Source organism: Apteryx mantelli, chromosome 25 (assembly GCF_036417845.1).
Source record: "Apteryx mantelli isolate bAptMan1 chromosome 25, bAptMan1.hap1, whole genome shotgun sequence".
In the NCBI taxonomy this organism is placed as follows: domain Eukaryota; kingdom Metazoa; phylum Chordata; class Aves; order Apterygiformes; family Apterygidae; genus Apteryx; species Apteryx mantelli.
The window spans coordinates 9,402,340-9,424,355 of NC_090002.1; the positions used below are offsets into that span (position 1 = coordinate 9,402,340).

General features: G+C 40.8%; 2 protein-coding genes across 3 annotated transcripts; one reads left to right on the top strand and one right to left on the bottom strand.

Moving 5' to 3' along the window:
* Nucleotides 1–349: 349 nt before the first annotated feature.
* EIF2D (eukaryotic translation initiation factor 2D) lies at nt 350–13,175 on the bottom strand. Its single transcript, XM_067310597.1, has 15 exons — nt 12,939–13,175; nt 11,718–11,908; nt 10,905–10,988; nt 8,875–8,965; nt 7,926–8,033; nt 6,997–7,286; nt 6,268–6,385; nt 5,778–5,823; nt 4,953–5,056; nt 3,296–3,454; nt 2,433–2,522; nt 2,232–2,327; nt 1,041–1,161; nt 721–895; nt 350–616 (listed from the first exon to the last, which is right to left on the bottom strand). The coding sequence occupies exons 1-15, from the start codon at nt 12,992–12,994 to the stop codon at nt 546–548; spliced, it is 1,800 nt and encodes a 599-aa protein (XP_067166698.1). The 5' UTR covers nt 12,995–13,175; the 3' UTR covers nt 350–545.
* A 581-nt stretch (nt 13,176–13,756) lies between these two features.
* On the top strand, nt 13,757–21,573 carry DYRK3 (dual specificity tyrosine phosphorylation regulated kinase 3). Of its 2 annotated transcripts, XM_067310487.1 has the most exons (3): nt 13,757–13,893; nt 15,054–15,169; nt 19,144–21,573. In XM_067310487.1, exons 1-3 carry the CDS (start codon nt 13,851–13,853, stop codon nt 20,713–20,715), a joined length of 1,731 nt encoding a protein of 576 aa, XP_067166588.1. In that variant the 5' UTR covers nt 13,757–13,850; the 3' UTR covers nt 20,716–21,573. The 2 variants fall into 2 exon arrangements, with proteins under 2 accessions (XP_067166588.1, XP_013811805.1); XM_013956351.2 differs by lacking the exons at nt 13,757–13,893; nt 15,054–15,169 and adding an exon at nt 17,655–17,893.
* Nucleotides 21,574–22,016: the final 443 nt, after the last annotated feature.

The following is a 22,016-nucleotide window of genomic DNA, read 5'->3' on the forward strand; positions in this document are numbered from 1 at the left end:
TTTTTTTGCATGTATATAAAATTTATAAAATTACTGCTAATGTAGAGTTAATTCTCAGTGTTCGTTGAAATGTGTGGTATTAATACCTGTTTAAATGTTTAAAAGAATAAAATCTAAAACCGAGTGTTTTTTTACTTCCAACTGATACAGTCTATGGTACGACATACTGGCATGTTATAAGACAATGCTAGGAACGTATTTTGCTTATATTTTGGTTGTTTGAAGTTATGTTGCCATATTTTTGTCAAAAGCAGCAAAGCAAGAATGTTAAAATAGACAAAAGCCACTCTAGGCAGGAAACCGGTGCACCACTGGGAACTTCTAGTAAATAACTGGAAAAGGATAATGCTATTTTTTTTCCCAGCCTTTTATTTTTATGAAAAATGGACAGCTAGAGCAATATTATTATTTGGGTGAATTCCAGACATTACAAAAATCCATGACTCGTCTTTGCATGAATGGGGCCTGTATATTATCCTTGATCTGTAGGCACAACACTTTTATAAATAATGAGATCTGAATAATTCTTACACTAGGTTTTTCTCCTACTTCTTCCGGCCAAGCTTTGGAGCCTTCTCAAGGCCTTGAATATATTTCCGAGGTAGCTGGTATTCTTCTGCAATATAACCAAGAGTTCATTTCAGGTAAGTATTTAGAGTTGAAGAATTAACATTGTATCTTGCTATAACCAGTCCAGGCCTGGTTCCAGAAGAGACTTACCTAGCAGCATCTTGGCCAGATGGTGAACTTGATTGCCTTGGATCTGGACCTGAACTCTGTCTTTTGTTCCTGGTACTGGGGTGATCGTGGCACTCGCCTGTACTCTCTGTTGCAGGATGTTGGCAACACACTGTGGGTCTAGACCATAGAGCTCAAGGTTCTTGATAATTGTCACCTGCAGGTTTTAATAATTATTACAAATGTCACTGCTGTATGTATTAGTAAATCATGTCCTGCTCAACCCAGAAAAGCAAGCTGCCAAAGCTGCTCTCAGAATCCAGGCTTCTGCTCGAAACCTATCATTTTAATTTTGTCTTTACCTTCTTATTTGATGATCTCTGTGCTATGGTTATGCTGATGGGCTCAATGTTTCCTTTCCTCACAACAGGTTCTTGTCCAAAAAAAGTCACCTGGTGTAAGGGCTGCAGTCGTTCAAGGCACCTGAACAAAGTTTATGCATCCAATTACTCTATCCCATACAGCAAGACAGATGTTACCTTCTTTCACTTCTCTTGCAGGTTTTTGAGATTATGTGAAAGCCAAGATTCTAATGGTGTGTAAGAAGAATCTAGATCATGCAGTGCATGATGATCTCGTGCAAGACTTGCATCCTAGACATTATTTAAAGGAAGGGACTGATTAAAAAAAAAAGGCTAGTCTACTGACTGGAAAAATTCTACCTTAGATCATTACTGGTAAAATTTTAGTTTGATTCTTGTAAATGAAAACCATCTTTAACTGAGTTAAATATTGTTCAGACAGACCAGTGAAGCAACTTCAGTTTAAAATTCAGTATAAACTATGCTACTGTCCCATGAACAAACTTGGTTTCAGAAAGAAAGGAGGCTGCTGGAGATGTTCAGAAGCATTGTGTGATCAAGAAACTCAAGGCAAGTAAAAAATTTGAGCCATTTAGGCTAAGTTTTTCAGCATTTTTAAACAATAGCGTGTCAGATACTAGTACCTCTTGGAACTAAAAGGTGATTTTGGGCTAAAAAGGCAGAAGTCATGCTGCCGTTTGCAATTAGGTTATGGTGAAAGCAAAACCGGGGTCCTTGATGACCTTTTTGTGAATCTCAGTTCTCTTGTGCTACACTGTGAAAGAGGACAGATATATGTCAAGTCTAGAATCCCTTAGACAAAAAAAGACCTTAAATATAAAAAAAAATTATTGCCGCTGCCTAAAAGGGGGATGTTCAGCTATCTGTTGCAAAGGGTGGATTGATAAATATGTACACACAGATTACATACAGAACCAGACACTGTTCAGTAGGTTTTCCCTAGTAAATGTTTAGCAGGTAAACAAAAAAATGAATGTTAATACTAGATGTTTGTTAAATGGTAAAGAGTGAGGAATAACAACTTCAGTATTCAGACTGAATACCAATAAAAGTGAAGGTATTTTTATTTTACCGGTAGGAAGTTACAACTTAGGTAGCTCTGATAACATGGGACTTTGAGTTACATGCAATAAATCTATGTACTATTAAAATATTACATTGGAAAGTCACCTGCTCAGGAGGTCATCCCACTTAAGGTTTGTGATTTCATCTTGTTCTGATTTATCTAACAGGCAGTCGCACAAAATGGCATTCACCTTTACAAAGCTACAACAGAAAAACACATGCATTAGGCACAAACAAGTTCATGTTTTGCTTTGCCATCAGCATCTCCTGTGGAAACCGGGTAGGACAACTTTCACATCTACTTACTTTTTGTTTGTTTCGTCAACCAACTCATTAGTCTTCACGTAGTTAATGATGATGTTTCTCACCTCACTGCTTGACAGGATGCTCCCTTTTCTAGAAGAGAAAGAGAACTTTATTACTACTTTAAAAAGCAGGTGTCAGCTAGACTCACTAAGTAGACAGAAGATAGCATTCACCCCAACTATGTTCAGTAACAACAGCTCAATACTGAAATAAATCTGCTAGGAAGTGATTTTTTTGTTCCACTTCAGCCGCTGTATGCCAGATAAAAGGGCCATAGCAGTAATTATATGGATTCTAAAACCCTTGGCTGCAGGAGCCTGGGAGTATGACCGTAATGGCACAAGATAAAGCCAGAGCACTGTGGATAACTTGTGCAGAAGTGCCACTCAGTTGAAGAAAGGCTGCCAATAACTGCTATCTATCTAAATTACATCAAAACAGCCAAGATCTGGGAACAATGAGGCAAATGAGTTCTTCAAATCACCAAGGTACCCTCTTTTCAGGTTTGACTATTCAGTAAACTATACTGTGGGTGGGCAGAACCTGCCTAATCCAATAGCAAATTAAGATAATCCAAGTAAAATGTAGCAATTTTAATAGTTGCACTATCATCTCCTTAGCTGTGGGAGGAGTGATGTGAATACCTGCTGAATGCAGTTGTCACAGCCTCTTATCTTTCTTCACTTTATGAAACAATGAATATCTTCTCGATTGTTATTACCATTCCTGATAGCATCACAGCGCTATCCCCTTGCAGACTAACGGAAAGGCTGCCCAACTTGCAAATGTGGCAGCAGCAGCATAGGTCTGTTAGCCTCTCTCTTCACCTAACCATGGTTTTATCTTACTTTTCAAGTGCTCACCTGTGTCCAGATTCCTGGAAGAGTGGGATCATTTTTGCTGAGACCCCATAAAGCGGTATGATTTCAGGAGCATGGTACAATTGTTCTCTCTCTTCGCTCTTGCTCTCTTGGGCAGCAGAGGCTGAAGAAAATCCCTCAGGTACTGCAAATGTTTTAATGCTGAAACAATAATTACTTGGTGGAGTGAAAGGAATCAAACATCACTTTCATTTCACTGAGAAACTAAAACCTAGCAGAGCCACGCAAAAAGCTTTCTTGTCTATTGTACAATACATCAGTTCATCGCCATGGGCCCCTTTTCAGTAGATGAAAGAAGCTGGCTGATGCTTCTAACCTCTAGCGGATTATAGCAGGACACGATATCTTAGAATTAGCAGCAATGACCATGATTCACTGTGCACCAACTTAACCCTGCATCTTGCAAATCCCGTGGCTTTGCAAAAACTATGGCTTTTATGCATTTGCTGAAACCTCCTTTTGGGATGCTGTTTCCAAGTATTTAGAAGAATACTGTGTATTTGAAAGAACAGTATTTTGAAGCACTAGCTGCAGTTATTAAATCTGTCCTTGTACACATGTCAAGATACACAAAAATAAGCAATGACTCATCCCTTTAATTCAGGTAATGGTAAACATTTTTTTCCTATTGCTCTGATTAAAGCCCTGTATGTTGGGGAAAAAATAACTCTCTCCCCCTACTCTGAACATATTTGACTTCCTTCCTTGGAGATGACTGCCATAACTCAAAGGGTGCAATCCCATTCCATAGAATCTCTAGGATTTAATTAAAAAACCCACAACTGAACTCTCCATATATGAACAGACATTTAAAAGATGAAGTGATTCTTCATGGGTCACTAAAAAAAGTCCATTCTGGAAGAAAGGAATAAGACCCATATCGGTTCAGGTGCCAGTCTAGTTTCATTGGCCAGAGCTACAGATTCTGTGCTTGCAGGTAAGAAACCTGGCAAACTGAGTTTGTGTATGCCTGTCTCCTAATGGTAAGGCCAAGTATAATGAGAGAAAAGTTAATGCAAAAAGTCAAAGTAATTCTGCTTCTTTTCAAATACAGAAGAGAAGATATGCTTATATCTACTGAAATATTCTCCAGTCCATTAATCGTCAAGGAGATGTTATATAACAGAAAACTTCAGGCCCACTGGGAAATTCCAAGACAGAGCTAATGTGCTGATATTCAAAAGGAGCAAGTAGGATGTTCTGGATAAAAGGCAATTATCAATTCTTGGCAAGATAATGGAAACACTGATATAGGATGCAGGTAATAAGTATTTGTGCAAATCAACCTGTGCCATGGAAAACAAAGCAAATTATTTTTTATATTTTTCTCAGATTGTAACTTTGGCTGCTGATTTTGCAAAGTGGTTGATTTGATCCTGTATGACATTCTGAGGCTGTAGTTTCACATGCATTTATTCAGTAGCAGTATCTTTTTTTTTTTTTAGGCAGGCGAGTTCACTCCAAAGCTGAACAAAGAGTTGTCCCATAAAATAATATATCATAAAATAATCATATCATTTCAATCATATCATGACCTATTATAGCTACTCAGAAAGGGAATTCAAGCAGAGTATAGGTAAGAGAGCTAGAAATAGCTGATTCTTCTCCCTCCTTTTAAAGATTACAATATTCTACTTACTCTGGATGTTTCCAGTCCACTTCCACAATGCTCTCGACACCTTTGTTCAGCTCCTTCACTTGTAAGATCTTCTGATGCTGCATACATTGCAGGAATTTGGAGAACTGAATGAAGGAACAATCAGAAACGTGGAGAGAGTTAGGCATATTAAATTCCTGTTCTTGTGTTTTTACAGGCCCAAAGTGACTCACTAAGTCAGAAAAATAAAATAAAATAAAATAAGCAGCTCTCTCTGCCCCCCCGCTTCTGTAAACAAAGCAATTGCTAAGGAGTAGTTAGTGCCTCCTCTCAGTCTTGCTCTAAAACGGACCAGGCAAGGGTTCCTTTCATTGCTTTGCCACCTGTTTGCTCTATGACCTTCTTAGCCAAATCACTGTACATCGCACACTAACTACTGAGAGATCTGTGGCAATGCACTTGGTCTCTGCCTGTCACCTACACAACAGGAACAATACCACCTCCTTTCTCTTCACCTTTGTTCATAACAGCTTTAGAAAGGGAACGATCTCTTACTGCAAGTAATTATGCTGTCCAGTAAGATCAGAACCCTCTAATAGTTACTGCAGTTTAAAGCACCAAATAGAATTAGTAACATTCAAAACAGATCTATGCTTATGCTTTCAGGACAATTACTTCTCCTCCTTGATCCCAAATGAGCGGAGACTTGAGAAAAAAACCTTGGCTTTAAGAATAGATTCTAGGTTTTTTGTATGCCTTTTTTTTTTTGTTTTAACTGATGCTTGAACAATTCAAGTTTGACTTCAAGCTTTTTCTCCCCTTCCATTTCTAATTTAAATTAATGCAAAATATAGAGAAAAATCTCACCTTCTTATAGCTTGATTTCTTTACGTCCAGCTGTTGTCCAGCAGGGCTATAGATAGATTTTTAAAAAGTTATTTACTTATTAGTCACCCTACATTTCTTCTTATATCTTGCTACTTATGCTAAAATTTTCTTAACAGCAGAAACATGAATCACACAGAAAGAATTAATTCAAACAAGCTAATAGGTAGACCATGATGAATGAAACTAGTGCTGATGTTCCTGGGGGTAGGCAAACAGCATTCAAGTGAGCAGGAAATCTTCAAACAAATGTCAGTCAACTCAAGATAGCTACCAAGTGCATGTCCTGGTCTGGACAGCACTTATATCAAATACTTCAAGTGACAGTGAGCAAAATCTTAAATATCCTTAGATAAATACTGAATTTTACTTTTGAGTCAAAAACTTCACCCCAAATATCACATGCTTTCTCCACAATTTTAAGGACAAAAACCCACCATATAAATCCAAAGATAATCCTCTTATCACATACCAGCATGAGAACATGTGGCTGCGTAGAAATGTGCTGGTCAGTAGAGGGAGATCTGACTTCTTTACTTTGCATTTTAAAGCATGAAAAAAGCACTGATTAAATAATTCATCCATTTGCTCTGCAGGAAGAGAAAAGAATAGGTATGCAGTAAGTATTCTGTCTTTCCATATGAACAAGGAAGTGTTCTCAATAACCAGAAACTTCAGGTTACTTTCAAAGCTTTCATCTTTGATTTCTATCTTTTACTAAATTGTCAAACATCCCTTTAAGCTCTACATCCAAGCTTTACAGAGCAAGACCAGGAGACAAAAATTCTACGTTCTCAACCCAATTTTGATGCCTTCCACATTTGGGCCAGTCTTACTCCCAGACTTCTTGCATATAAAATAACGGTGATCGTACTGCAAGTAACTTAACGCTCTGGACCACGAGAGTACCACTAAGATAAAAATGTCTTCGAGGGATTAAAATGAAGCAGAAGTGAGCCTGTCTAAATAAATCCATATAAATACAATCTTCTGGTACTACAGCTAAATGTTGATGTGTTGCAGTATTTATCACTTAGCTCTATGTATTGTTTTACAAGAGCTTTCCAGACCACCGTTAGCTGGTTGGCCCTACCCTTGTTCTTAGAGTGAGCTGTCTGAACTACACAGTAATTTGGATCATGGGCACCAGCTTCAGCAAACAGAAGAGATGCCATCTGGTTCCGTTGGTATGCAAAAATACCTTGTGGTGTCCTGCTGTCCTCAGTTTCCTGCTGAACCTCTATATTGCCATCTTCAGCTGTTTCTGCAGCTCTGTTCTCGTTGAGTTCCTCTTTTCCCATCAGTCTTGCACAACTGTCTTGCTCCTTCAGGCTCAAATCACCAATGTCCACAGGCTGCAATGGGTCAGCGGTGCAGCTGATGAAAGGCTCTTGCCCCTCCATCTCTTCCTCATCTTCAGCACTCTCCTTTTCAGCAGGATCTGTTACCAAGGGAGCTAAGGTAGGAGGATAAGATTTGTCACCAAATTCCCTAAAAAAGGAAGAAAAAGCATAAAATAGCTTTCTGTTTACTGCTTTTAAACCCATGGGACAATGAATAAATGTCCTCTGATAGAAGACATGGATCTTTTTCTGCATTCTCAAAACTATAAAACTTATTTTATTTCACCCTCCTCCAAAAGCTGTATGTTCCCCCATGAATCTAAGGTAAAACTGAGCAAACTAGTTAAACTCAAATGCAAAACAACTCTTTTCCTTGGTTAAGACTGGCAAAGTTGCCCTTTTTAAAGCAAAAATAATTCGGAGTGTAGTTTTAATAGAACAAGCAGATATTCTGAAATCAAAGTAACAGGGATGTGCTGGCTTCATTTCTGTAATGATTACATTCAAGTCAAAAGAACTGAATCAAGTGAATGATTTTTTATATATTATTTTATATGTAGATAGATAGGAAAAACCTCAGGACACACCCCTATTTCTGCTAAAAACATGTGGTCATTGAAAATGTAGCACAGCTGAAACCTTAACAGTCTTATCTAAACTGTACTCAAATAATTCAGTACATTGAACACATTAATGATAGATTAAGCCTACTGGGACACAGATTTTGATTTCAGTAAATATTTAAGACTTGTTAAAAATTTTACCGAACACCTGGACATAGACCCACCAGAGATGATCCATGTAAGTATGCAATACAGCAAACCCCTTCCCCTTCATTCCAGCAGCAAGCATCTCTGCAGTGGACATAGTGGCAACTCCGACTGCTACTGGAGCTCTGGGGAAAGAAGAGAGCAACACAACAGGACACTACAAATACACTGTGCTTCTTGGACAAACAGTGACTGTGCCGCTGTGATATACTGGCTTTCTTTTGCAACTTGCTTTTTCAAAGCATCTATGCATTTTCTGGTTTTGTCCCATTTTTCTGGTAAGGTCTTCCAAAGAATCCCAAGAATACATACGGCTCTGATACTGAAGTGAAAGTTGTGCAGTGAAACATTCTTTTCCTTAACAAAGTACAAGGACCATATGCGCTACCAACAGATACTAGCAGGCATTTTTGTCAGAAATACCTGTTTTTCCTCATTATAATATCCTTCTAAGTAATTCAGCTATGTAGCTTTTTTTCCTCAGAAAGAAATTGGCTCACGTGCTATATAAGAGACAAACTAAATATGGGAAAAAACAAATTAGCCTTTGAAATTGAAAGATGCAAGGTTTATTATTCTAGATCTGAAAAAAAAAAACCCAAACCCCTGTCATCCCACACACTTCAATGGAAAAGTAAGCCAACTTCCAAATATAACTGGGTAGAATAGAATCTTTTGTTAAAAAGTTGTTTCAAAAGAAATCCACTAATTGTGCCCCAATAGTTCCAAAAGAACCAATATGCAAAGATTTCCAGCCACGTCGAAACCTGTTTTTACTCAGAAGCTCAACTGGATTCTTTTCTTTTTCTGAACAATTTTCCACCCTGTTTAGCTCCACAGTACATTAAATACAAGGGAATAGGCTTGCTTTTATTTTCTCAAAATCCCCTGAATCTTCCTTTAAAAAATAGCTTTCCTTTCATTATAAGCTTCTGAGAAAAGATACGAATAAGGAGTCCTCTGTACCTGTTTCCCAAGAGGGTGACAGCACAGAGCGTGCCCCGCTCTACTTGAGGAAAGCCGGAAGATGGCACTACAACTCCTGGCAGCATCAGATCTGAAGAAAAGAACAAAGTGCACTCATCTCTCTAATAAGCATTTGTAAAACAACTACCAATGAAAGATTCAGCCACCACCTCCTTCATCCCCATCCCTCCTGTTACTCAGCAAAAAACGCATGCCTTTTAGCAGCTGAGCACAGGCCAGGTAAAACATGGTTCTCTGTTCCTGCCAGTATGGTAAGAGTTCTTGCCACCAACCTGTGGCGTAAGGGGGCCGATTCAGGAGGGTGCTGAACGCATCCCAAAGAATAGCAGAAGAGCTAAGCATGCTCAGCCCTTTCCCCGTCAGGCCCAAAGGAAATAGCCTTAACCATCTCCTTGCTAATCTGGATAGAAACAGTACAACTCATTGCATGTTTCCTTCTGCTTTCCATATCTGGGACGAATAGATGGCCACGTGAGTAAAGGACAGTTTTCTATGCCTAATGCAGAGCCTCACATTATCACCAAGTTATGTTAAGTGCATCTGACCTTCCTCATAGCAGCTATAACTGTCTACAGCTTGCAGTCTCATGGACAGATCTGCGTTCTATGGTTTGGTTTTGAGGGCATCTCACTTTTTTCTCAGCATCATGGATTTTAATGTGCATGCTGAAGCAGCCAACAATATTTTTCCCTTCCACTTACTATGACAACTACTTTCAGCAAATCTAGAAGGAAGCCTGCAATTGCAACCAGGGCTCCCCATCTCTAAGGACAGAAACCATATAAAGACCTCAACATGTCAGGATAAGTAGGTAAATAACCAGGGCAGGCAGTAGGCACTTGAATTAACAGAGCAGATAGTCGAGAGCAGCACTGCCTTGCTTCTCCTCTTTTTAAGGTAGTGCTCTCCTAAGTCCGTTCCCTTTCTCTATGCCTGCAGTGCTGGAAAGTCTCAAGCCTTTCCTTGTATTTCCGCAGTGTAGCTCTGCCGCTCCTCTCCGCCTTTGCTGGCCATTGTCTCAGTGGCCAACTTCTTATCTTTGCATCTTACCCAGAGGTAGCCTGGTTGCCACGGGAGATGAATGACCTGCAGCCCTCTTTCAGCAATGTCCTTCCCCCATTAGTAAGACCTTTTTTTTTTCTTTTTTTTTTCCCACAGAAAATAGGTCAGTACAAGTCAGCAACAAGGCTTGCTCAGATGCCTATCACAGCTACACATTCACACACTTTATTTCGCCAAAAGCAAACAAAGTGAACAGAGGGACTTGAGTACTTCTACTTTAGATATCGTGTAATGGAAAAAAAGACATCTCTTTCTACACGTACACTTCCATTTACGGACTAAGGCCACAATGGCTGGAATTTAATCTGCTTCTGGTTGAGCAGTTCTGCAATTTCAGTTTATAAAAGCCTGACTATCATGAGTCTGAACTGCATCCAAAGCAGACTCCTTTCCTATTAGTGTTGAGCCAGTAATCCAGGAATTCAAATCCAACCTCACCTGCACAATTCACAATTTACTTGGTAGTGATTAAGACTGTAGGTTCCAATATAAAGTCACTTCTTATCCCTTGGATAAACTAGCTCACCTCTGAATTGACAGGGAAGCAGGGTAGCAGCAGATGAACTCAGCTGCCCAAGAAGTTATAATAAACACAGACCAACGACACAGATAGTTCAGTGTCCCAGTTCAGAGTCGCTAATCAACTTCACACCCTGGGAAGATATTTCCAAATCTGAGTCTCTCAGACAGAACAGAGGAATGCATTTAAAAAGCTTAACCTACTTTGCTTCATTCACAAACTTACCTACTGCCAATTTATATTCCTTCTGGGAGATCAACAAGAATTACTTTGTGAATAATGAGCCTTTATGTTTTTTTTGTTATTTGTTTCAAGTATATTTTTGACTCTGGGAGAGAGAACATCACAAAAGCCATGTTGTAAAATATGAATTTCCAAAGGCAACTGCTTTTTACAATGCAACATAACAAAGTTTTAGTCCTCCTACCTGCTCCTCCTGCTAGTTTCTGTAGCACTGGGGGCCATGTTGAAAAAGCAGGGAGAAGATCCGGATAGGCCCACAGAGTATACACTGTCCCAAAACAGAACCAAATTTAAAGATGCATCACTAAAAACTTCTCTAGCTGCTGCTTCTTGTCATCTCTAAGACTAAGCAGTACAATACTAACCACAATTAAATACTCTTTTGCCACTCAGGTAATCAAGAAATCTGAAGTCAGAACAATCCTACAATAATTAGTAGATGTGGTGGAGAAAAACTGCCAATAAATTCAAGCTTCTGTGGATTATTAAAAAGGATATATTAGAGAAATTTTTGCATTATTTTCCTTAAATCAAAGACACTTTAAGCTATACTGCTAAGGGAAGAATTGCTGGGTAGGGGAAAAAAAAAAAAAGAGCACAGAGTATCAGAACAATTTGTTGCCTAATTCCAAGGATGCCTGGAGGTGAACATCATGCTTCTAGGAATTACAGCTTGCAGTTACTGGACAAAAAGGGAAAAGGGGCTAGGACACCACTAACCTATGACTTACAAGACTTGTTTCCCAGTTTCTATGCTACAGCAGACTTTCTTGAACCCCGTCACCTCTCAGTATCTCAATTTCCTTCTAGCACAAAGAATCCAGAAGTGCTGCTGGATTTACATAGATGTTGGGAGAATAAATACATTAAAGACTGTGAAGATGCTACAGTGATGGGGGACATATAAGTACTTAAGATACAAGCAAAATTCTGGGGGAAGGGTTTGTGTCCAATAGGTAAAGAGGGAGGGAGAATAACTTTAGTCCATTTCCCGTACCTGTTGGATACAGAGCTTTTTCAATTTCAAACAGAATGGGGTTCTTGTTGTTTGTATAAACAGTAATGGCCTCCCCTTTGTGACTGTATATTTTGATGACATTAAGCTCCTCTTTGTTTGGAATAAACTCAGTCAATTGTTCAGCACTAAAGTTAGGAAAAGCTGCTGCAACATCAGTTCGTAGTTTTCTCCTGTGAAAATAAATCACAGATGTGTTACAAAGCTGTGTAGACCACCTCTTAAAATAATTACCAGTTAGTATTTTGATGGTTATTCATGAGATTCCCACTTTTTTCCACAGAAGCTAATTTGAAGTGTTTGTGTCTGGGTTTACACAGGAAATGGTCACATACTGGGAGAATAAGGGGAGAAAGATCAAATACGCTTGCCCCGTTATTCTTCCTTAAGTGTCTGCTCATCGCTGCTGTGGCTCTCTTTGCTTGTTTTGCACTGTAACTTCATTACTGCCCTGAAAACCTGAGCACAGACTGGGGAGAATCAGATCTAGCCAGGTCTGGCCTGCCGCCAACAGACAACTGTGGCTCCAGCATGGAGAGACGGTTGCAGGCAGCTGGATTCCCCTCTCCCCTTCTGACAGTTTTAAGAGACACTTAGACACAGGGAGTTTCGTGTGGTCATTCACAGAAGTGCCAAGTGGACATAAAACATTGGCAAGTCACACTAGCGTCGTTGTACCCCTACGTTTACACCGTACAAGTCAAAACACGAAAGTAAAGAAAAAGGGGGTAAGCTTGGCCTTGATATAAAAAGTTACTTAAAAGCTAGCTAATTATGGCTGCACCTCCAAGCAAAAACATGCATTTTATATTCAGGCTAATAACTCATACGGTTTAATCACAAACAAAAGGCAGAAGCAGCCTGGCTCCAAGGCAGCTGCACGCTACTGTCCTTCCCCCTGCGCATGTCTCCACAGCCCGCGTCTCGCTGAGGAAACAGAGGGGTTTTAAGCGAGGGCCCTGATGGTCTACGCACCGAGCCGGGCTGAATTTTAACGATCTCGGCTAAACACAACCCTGTCGATGTTCGTATCAGCCCTGACAGGCTTTGGGGGGGGGGGGGAGAGGGAGGAAGGGGCCGGTGCAGAGCGGGGAAGCCGCGGTGGGGCCGCCTGGGGCCCTGCCCTCACGCAGCGCGGGGCCTGCGGGCCTCCCCCCTCCCCGGGGCGGCTGCGGCCCTGCCCGCGCCGCGCCCGGCACTCACCGGTCGGACCCCTTGATGGCGGTGTTGGCCCTCACCCTGAACGCCTTGGCGAACATGGTGGAGCCCGGCCCCGGCCGCCGCTCAGGCCGCGGGAGCCGCCATGCCGCGGTCCCGCGCCACAAAGCGTCCGGCTGGAAACCGCCGCCCCGCCGAGCCCGGCCCGGCCCCGGCCCGGCCCGCCGCCCCCTCGCCGCGTGCTGCGCTCGCCACGAGGCCAAACGGCGGCTGCTCGGGGCTGGAGCGGAACCGCTCGGGCCGCGAGGCGCGCTCGAAGGGGAGGCGCTGCAGCGGGCACGGCGAGCTGCGGCCTGTCATGGCAGCACGCGCCGGGGGAGACAGCGAAACCTCCACCACGAGAAGAGACACTAGCACTTTGTGTGTGGTGTGTGTGTGGGGGGGAACAGGTGACGAAATCCTGAGACCCTGAGAGGGTCTTCGGTACGAATTTAAAAATACAGATTTTTTACGGCTGGGTTTCCTGCCGGTTTAGGGGCGCCACGGTGCCCCCCACGCCGGCACTGGGGGCAGGGCGCGGGGAGCCGCCCCGCAGCGCCCTCCCGCCCGCCCGCTGAGGTAAACCCCGCCCCTCCCCGCCCCGCCCCGCCCTGGCGGCGCTGCGCATGCGCCGCCCCGCAGGCCGCCGAAGGGAGGGGGGCCGTTCCCGTGGCAACGGCCGGGGCCCCGCCGCCGCCGCCGCCGCCGCCGCCGGGGCAGAGGCGGGCGGCCGGGAGCCTCGCAGCCCGCCCGCCGGCGGCAGCGCTGGAAAGCGAAGCGGCGGCGGCGGGCGGGGCAGCGGCGGCAGAAGCAGCAGCAGCAGCAGCAGGGCCCGGCGCGGCCCGACGCGGCGGCAGCGCGGAGCGGCGCCGCGAAGGGGGATGGGGCGCGCGGCCCGGCGGCCGCCACCCCCCCGCCATGATGCTGCTCAGCAGGAAGCCGGAGGCGCCCCTCAGCGCAGGTGAGGTCGAGCGCGCTTTGCCTTTGTCCCCCCCCCCCCCTTAAAAAAAAATAAAAAATAAATCCCCCGTTTTCAAGTTGCCCGGAGTGCTCCCGGAGGCGAGGGGCATCCCGGGCCTCCCCCTCCTCGGGAAGGCCGGTGGGTGTTTTTATAAACGCCTCGATCCGCGGTCCACAAAGGCGCTTGTTGCTCCTAACGGCTCCTCAGCGCCCGGGCGTCATTAGTAATTAGCCCCAAATGAGCGCGGCAGGCTGCGGAGCGGCTGGTGGCGAACGGGCGGGGGAAACGCGATGCCGAGGCAGCGATAAGCGCCTTCCCCAGGGGCAAAACTTAAGTCAGCTTGGCTTGTTTTGCCCTCGCTTTGACGTTGGTGGCTGCAGAAATAATTCGTAGCTTCACGGCTAAAACTGTAGTTGGAGTGAGCTGGAAGAAGCGATTAGGAATTTGTTTTGCAACAGCAGAGTTAAAATGGAGAAATAGCTAATTATGTTCCTCAGAGCAACCAATCCCTGGTATGAGAAACCGTAGGAAAAGATGCCCCAAAACTATCCTGACATGGGCATAGTACTACTTGACTGGTTAAGGCTGTTGGGTGCTCGGCTTTCTGAGACCCTTCTGTCAGCTGCGATTTGATTTCAGGTGTTTTAGCAGTATTTGTCCTTTACTATGCACGCCAACCCCATCTTTCTTTTCTCCTTGCAGCAGCTCTGCTAACTGTAATTCCCACATATCATTTTTAAAAGCTAACCTACTTTAAAGGATAGTCCTATCAAGTATTTTACTGCATTCTCATTTTTTTTGTCGCTGTAAATGAGGCTAGTTCGGCGTTATCCTGCTTAAGGGGAAAAGGGGAGTATATGGGTTAATGTTTCTTAGGAATGTATTTGCAGTGCAAAAGTTGATAAATATGCTCTAGATTAAAAGAGAAGTATTGTAAACTAAGATTTCCAAAAAGGTTTGTGCTGTTTTGTAGTATAAACATAAAATATAATCTCAATGCCGTAGTTAAACTCTGAGGATTAATTTTATTTACTAAATGAATGAAAACTAATGGTTTTACTGAGTAAAATGTGTTGTGAGATGCACTTTTAGCGTTTTAACTTATTGTATCAGTGTGTGAATTGTTGTGACTAATCGGTCTCTATATGGGATACTTTCAGGCAGGTTTGCAGATGGATTATATGACTCCTATATGAGGATAGATCAGATTAGGTACCAAGAGTCTACAAATGAAGAACATAGCCCGTCAGGACTTCCTTCCCTTGGAAAATCTAATGTGAGTATTTTACAGGTCTTCTGGATCTTCATATTGTGTTGACTGGCAGTGAAAACTGTTAAGTAATCATATATTTCACTATGCACAATAAATTAATAAAGTGGGATATTGCAGCTTTGTAATAGCTTACAAACATGATTGCTTTTTGTAAGCATAAAAACAATGTGGTATTGTGTTCAATACAGAGCTTGCTACATAGCATTAGAAATCCTACTTTATTATCCTCTGCTCAAATTTCAGCCAAGAAAATTATTTTACAAATTGTTGAAGTGTTCTGCCATATCACCTTGGATACTGAGAAGTATATGAATCTACACATGTTTTGTTTTAACTCCAGCACATTTCCATTTTAGTTTTCCTCATGAAAATTCCAAGAGATAAGTATTTATGAACAGCAAAAAGATTGTGGGTATGCACGTCTGCCAAGCATATTACAAAAGTATCTTTCTCCTCTGAAAATTTGGCATTATCTGCCACTTCATTTGCTAGCAAAATAGCTCTTTATAGATTGAAGGTGTCAACATGCTTCTTTATAAAGTGTTTTATTTCCAAAGCAAATAAGTTTGTTTTAAATGTATTTTGCCTCTTATGGAATTCTAGCGGAACTGAAGGAGCTTGAGCTTACAAAGCCCTCTCTAAAAAGTGAAAATAAAGACATTTTCCTGAGTAAGATGCATTTGAAAAACATAATCTCATGAAAATTTCGTGTTATCATATACTAGCAATTAATTTGATCTGTGCCAAATTCACTGAGAAAATTCAGTAGCATGGATGTATGTTTTCCCTTTTGGAGAATACTGAGGGAGAGCATCAGAGACCTGTTGCTTTAAATGATATGTTTGAGGGTTTGGGGGTTTTTTTGAGTTCTTAAGATGCAGTGTTTAAGTTCTAATGTAACTACAGTTGTTCACACGGAACAGAAATCAGTAGAATGGAACTATTCAGTTAAGTATAAATATAACTATGAATATTTTGTTTCCCTGGTGAATCTTATCTTTCATCTGTATTTTGTCCATCAAGCCTGTTTAAATTTTAAGATAAGATTAAGGATTATAAAGTGCCAACTTTTGCCATGAAGGCACATTAACAAAACATTAGCCTAGTTGTGTCTTGAGATAAAGCATGTAAGAAAGAAAACCTTGATATCCATTTTTAATGGGAAAATGCTTGGAATGAAATGACGCTTAGTTTCCTTCTTTCCAAGATCTTTGTATTGAGGAATTATGTTACATGAGAACTGAGAACTTATGATATCTGCAGCGGTCCCTTCTTTTTATTTTGGCTATATAAGAGAACATAAGTATTTCTTCCTTGAGAATACATGGGTTTAATTCAATTTGTGAAAAGAACTGGTGCACTTTTGAAAAACCAAATGGGTCGGAACTTAAGTGTATAAAAAAAGGCTGTGAAAATCTTCAGCAGGGTGCCACTTGTGTTGTCAGTCATTTCTTGATGGCTAATAGCAAGTTTATCAAGAAAATAACCTGTGCAGTCCTTGATTTGTAAAAGCAGGCTGTTGAAAGAAGGCTGTTGTTACTCAGAAGTCAACTCACTTTTCATGTAGCCCTTCTGAGTTCAAGTTAAGATTGATCTGTATTCGTGTGTCACGGTCATGTTTTGGTTGTTTTCTAAGAACAAAAATTATTAGTCCTCACTACTTATACATGTTGAATCAGGTTTGAGATCCAAAGCTGTATTTACTTTATTAAGAAATAATTCAGGGGAAATGGAATCACAAATCCCTTCTTTGTTTAAGAATTCAAAGTTACAAAGTGTTTGTCACAGACAACAGTATTAGTAGAGTTAATATTGCACCTGGTAGAGAATATTTGGATACAACATTGTTTGAATCAAGTGAAAATTAAACATAGTTGCAAGGCTTTGGAACTCTGTCATGTTGCTAGAATTGATGACATTCAGACTGTTATACTCTTTTGGTAATCAAATACTTGAAAAATATTTATATAAGAAATAAGTAGTATTAATGTGATATAGTAGTGTATTTTTGAAGTCTTGGTGCTTAATTCATTCATCCAGCTACAAAAGGCTACTTCACAGAGGCCTTGCTAATATAAACTGCCATAGAGATGTTCTCTGTCAGTATAGTTGTCCACAAATGTGTAGTCGCATTTATTCAGTAGGTACAATGACAAAAAGCTGCTTCTGTTGTGCATACAATTGAAACCCATGTAGTGACAATATCAAGTCTTGATTTCAAAGATGAAAATAAGATTTATTCTGGAGGGACAGGCTCCCCCGCCCCCCCCCCCAACTTTATAAAACAAACTGTGAACCTTGTTCCATGCTTATGTTCTCTGTTTATTTGTAAGCGTACTGTTTGTGTCTGTTTAATGTGAATAGACTTTTAGTTAGCTCTGAAAATATGTATGTCATTTTTATCTCAGCAGTTCAGCCAGACTTGGAAAAAAAGGTGTTTATCCTAAGTTTCCAGAATTGGGGGTGTGGTGTGTTTTTTGGTGTGTGGGTGGGCGAGTGTTTTTTTGTTGTTGTTTTTCCTTTGAGTTTCTGGAAAGGCATGTGTCTTACAATATGCTGTCTGTATTTTTGGATTGATATGGCTCAGAGTAGTGGGACTTAATAGACTTCTGATGGCCTAGTCACCGTTGATCTGGGACAGACTTACAGGAAGTGCCCGTTTTCTGGGCTTGTGAGCAAGAGTGAACATTTCAGGGCAGCATCGATAAATGGACTCTTGAAAGAGAGGTGTGTAGTTGTTTTTGGCAAGAATAATCACTTCCCTTATTTACTGACTGTGCTGTGATGTTGGACTGTATATAACTAAAAAGGAATTTGGTTTTATTGCTGTGGATCTACAGGTTTATTTTTTATTTTTGCTCGATTCCTGTGTAGCTATTTCAGTTTTCAGAGTTTCGGTTTGGCATGTATCTCAAATCTTTATTTTTAGATTAAAGGCCAGAATGGAAAACAGATGTTGCCACGCTAGTCATGGCTTCTTCAGTGTTGCACAGGATAAAATAACACCTCTTGCTGTCTATCAGTGTGGAGTGTTACTGGGTTGAAAAGGGGAATAACTGCTGCTACGAGTAAGGAACAGAATTCCAGGGAGTTCAGCATTTACCAGTCTGTGAAAATGACAAGGTTGAAACATTTCTTAATGCTTTTCTTGTTTTTATGTTTTATTCTCGATACATTAATTTCAGATATAAATATTATGATATATGGCAGTAAGAGGCAGTTATTACACACTACTTTCAAAAAAGTTTGAGTAAAACAAATATTTTTGATTATTCGGTTTCCAAGTCTATTCTCAAATACAATAATGCAGCTATCAAGATTCCAAAGGGAGTCGTGGATACAATGCATTAAGTCATGCGTTTTTTGTAGCATGGCTTTTTTTGGTGGTGTTGTTGGAGTTTTTGTTTTGCTTTTTTAATTTTGTCCTGGTTTGTCATCCTTCTGCTTCTTGTTCAACTTGGTTCCTCCAGCTTTGTCACTTGCTGTCATTTGCTTGTCTTCCTTTGGCACTGCTGTCTTTGCAATATTCCTAACACTTCTCTACCAATCCATGTTATGTTGCATGTTTCAGACAGGTGCAAACTGCATCTGTTGTTGGTTGTGTTTTCTGCACCCACACTTAAAGCTAAACTTAGCTGTTCCCCCAGCTGTTTTCTGACTACGTGCATACCAGTTGAGATAGGTATTGTGTCCTTGCTTGGGTGACTGTCTAGGGTTTACCCTTTATGGACTCAGAAATACACTACATTTGTGTATGTTCTTGTTTAAGTAAGTTGCATTCTCTTTGCGTACTTTCTGTAACTGTGCTTGTAACTTGAGTTAACTTAGGGAACGCAGCCAGCATTTCATGTTCATTCCTAACAGAAATGTAAAATATTCTGATATTACAATTTTTGTTTTACGTGGTATTGATTATTATTCTTAGTTCCTACTGTAAAAGATAACATAAAGCTTATTTGTTGTTTTCCCATCTGTAGGTTTCTAGTCACAAACTTGCAATGAAGGATCACTCTCTGACTGGAAGTCAGGTCAAAGTTGAGCAATTATTTGAGGACTCTGGCAACAGAAGGAGTAGCACTCTTCAGTCTGCAGGAATTAATAGTTCAGAAAGATCTCTTCCTTCCCTGACAAAAGATAAAAGTATAGACAGCTTAAGCACTTCTAAATGTGCTAGTGGTTCCTTAAAAGCACACAAAGCCATTTCCCAAGCTCCAGAACAAGCTGTCAAACAGTACAAACATCACTTATCTGCTTATGAGCAGCAAGAGATATTTAATTTTTCTGAAATTTACTTTGTGGGTCCAGCTGCAAAAAAGAGGCAAGGAGTAATAGGTGGCCCCAACAATGGAGGTTATGATGATGATCAAGGTAGCTATATTCATGTGCCCCATGACCATCTTGCTTACCGGTATGAAGTACTCAAAATCATCGGAAAGGGCAGTTTTGGACAAGTTGCTAAAGTCTATGATCATAAACTCCACCAACACTTAGCCTTAAAGATGGTTCGCAATGAAAAGAGATTCCATCGCCAAGCAGCAGAAGAAATCCGGATTTTGGAGCATCTGAAGAAGCAGGATAAAACTGGCAGTATGAATGTTATTCACATGCTGGAAAGCTTCACTTTTCGCAACCACATCTGTATGACCTTTGAACTCCTGAGTATGAACCTGTATGAGCTGATTAAAAGAAATAAGTTTCAGGGGTTCAGTATCCAACTGGTACGCAAGTTTGCCCACTCTATACTGCAATGTTTGGATGCTCTCTATAGAAACAAAATCATACACTGTGACTTGAAGCCAGAAAATATCCTCCTAAAGCAGCAAGGGAGGAGTGGAATCAAGGTCATAGATTTTGGGTCCAGCTGTTTTGAGCACCAAAGAGTCTACACGTATATTCAGTCTCGATTTTACAGGGCACCAGAGGTAATTCTGGGAAGTCGCTATGGGATGCCCATAGATATGTGGAGTTTTGGCTGTATTCTGGTAGAGCTACTGACTGGATACCCTCTTTTTCCTGGAGAGGATGAAGGAGACCAATTGGCTTGTATGATGGAACTTCTTGGAATGCCACCTCAGAAGCTTTTGGATCAGTCCAAACGAGCCAAGAACTTCATCAACTCCAAGGGTCATCCTCGCTACTGCACTGTAACTACACATGCAGATGGAAGAGTGACCCTGAATGGGAGTCGATCCCGCAGGGGTAAACTCCGAGGTGCTCCAGGGAACAAAGACTGGGTGACAGCATTAAAAGGCTGTGACGATCCCTTGTTTATAGAGTTCTTAAAAGAATGTCTCAACTGGGATCCTTCTGCACGCATGACTCCAAGTCAAGCTTTAAGGCACCCTTGGATTTGTAAACGAGTGCCCAAACCACCCAGCACTGATAAAACCTCCAGTAAACGGATATCTAATTATACAAGTTCTTTCCCAGGAATAGGTTCCAAATTGCCTCCAGTAGTTGGAGCAGCAAACAAGCTGAGAGCTAATTTAACATCTGACTCCAGTGGCAGTATACCTCTATGTACTGTGCTACCAAAACTGGTTAGTTAATAGAGATTTATGTATTTCCAGAATACATATCTTGTATTTTAATTGTTTGTTAATAACATGTAAGGAAGTTAAATGCAGAGGTTTTTAATGGATTTACTTTTTATTAAATGCAAAATCTTGAATATAAAAAGTTCAATCAAAATATAAGCATTTAAAGGGCTAACTTTTATCAAATTTTTTCACTTGCAATGTGGTGCATATTACTATTACTTGATAGGTCAGCACATCTGTTATCTTGATTAAGATGACACTTTAACAGAGGTACTATTTAATAATGCTGTTTTAGAAATCAAACTTTTTCTTATCAAGATGGTTCAACAGATTCTGTGGCACAACATTGCAAGGGAAATTGCTTTTAAAATACATACTTTAATTTAATCCCCATGTGAACTCTTTCTATTTTGGGGAAATTTTTTACATCTATTGTCAAAAGCACAAATGTGTTAATGTAATGCATTAGGAAGTTGCTTGCAAACAGCTAACTTATGTTTGAAGATTCTGATTTCTCTGCGCTGCTTTTCCCTTATCCATTCTGACTGAGACTTTAAAAAAAAAAATACCATAGGATATAGGCACCAGAGGAATTTGGTGTCGACATGTCATAGTCTGATTTTTCAAAGGAGCCTAGAATTGTCATGAAACACAGGATATGTCTGGATAAAACTACTAACTTCTGTGCACTTGCTATTTCCCTTAAAAAAATCTGTGAGAAACCAGCAGGGGAATTCAAGATCAGAACTGGCCCATCCCATCACAAGTGTGGGCCAGTTTGTTCAGGGCTAATGAATTAATTACATATTTATTTGGAGCTTGAATTTAAGTATCCAGTTTTGCTAGTTGTTTGTGGGTTCCCCCCCCCCCCCCGTGTTGTTCCCAGAACAAAAATGTTGAACTTAAAGAACTGTTGATGCTAGAGGCCACTTTATACCTGTTTGAGATTCTGGTCATTTAAATTTTGTGTGTGTGTGTAGAGTGAATGCCATTAAATACATGGAGGTCTTTTTATTAAAAAAACAAACATGCCATCCCTGTCAGATGAGTAAAATTTTAAGGGCCAGCACTGTAACTAGAAACCATGTGTGGGATAGGCCTAATAATTGGAAGAGTGCTTTGAAATCTAAGCATAATCTGTGAAATATCAGGAAAGACTGATAAGGTACAGACAGTCTGGCGGATCCAAATCAAAATATATTATGGGAAAAATTGCTTTATTTCTAATCGTATTCCTTCAGCTTTCGAAAGAGAGATGCCTAAGTTTTTGCATGCTTGAAGTATATAAGCTTGTATTTCCTTTTCGTTTA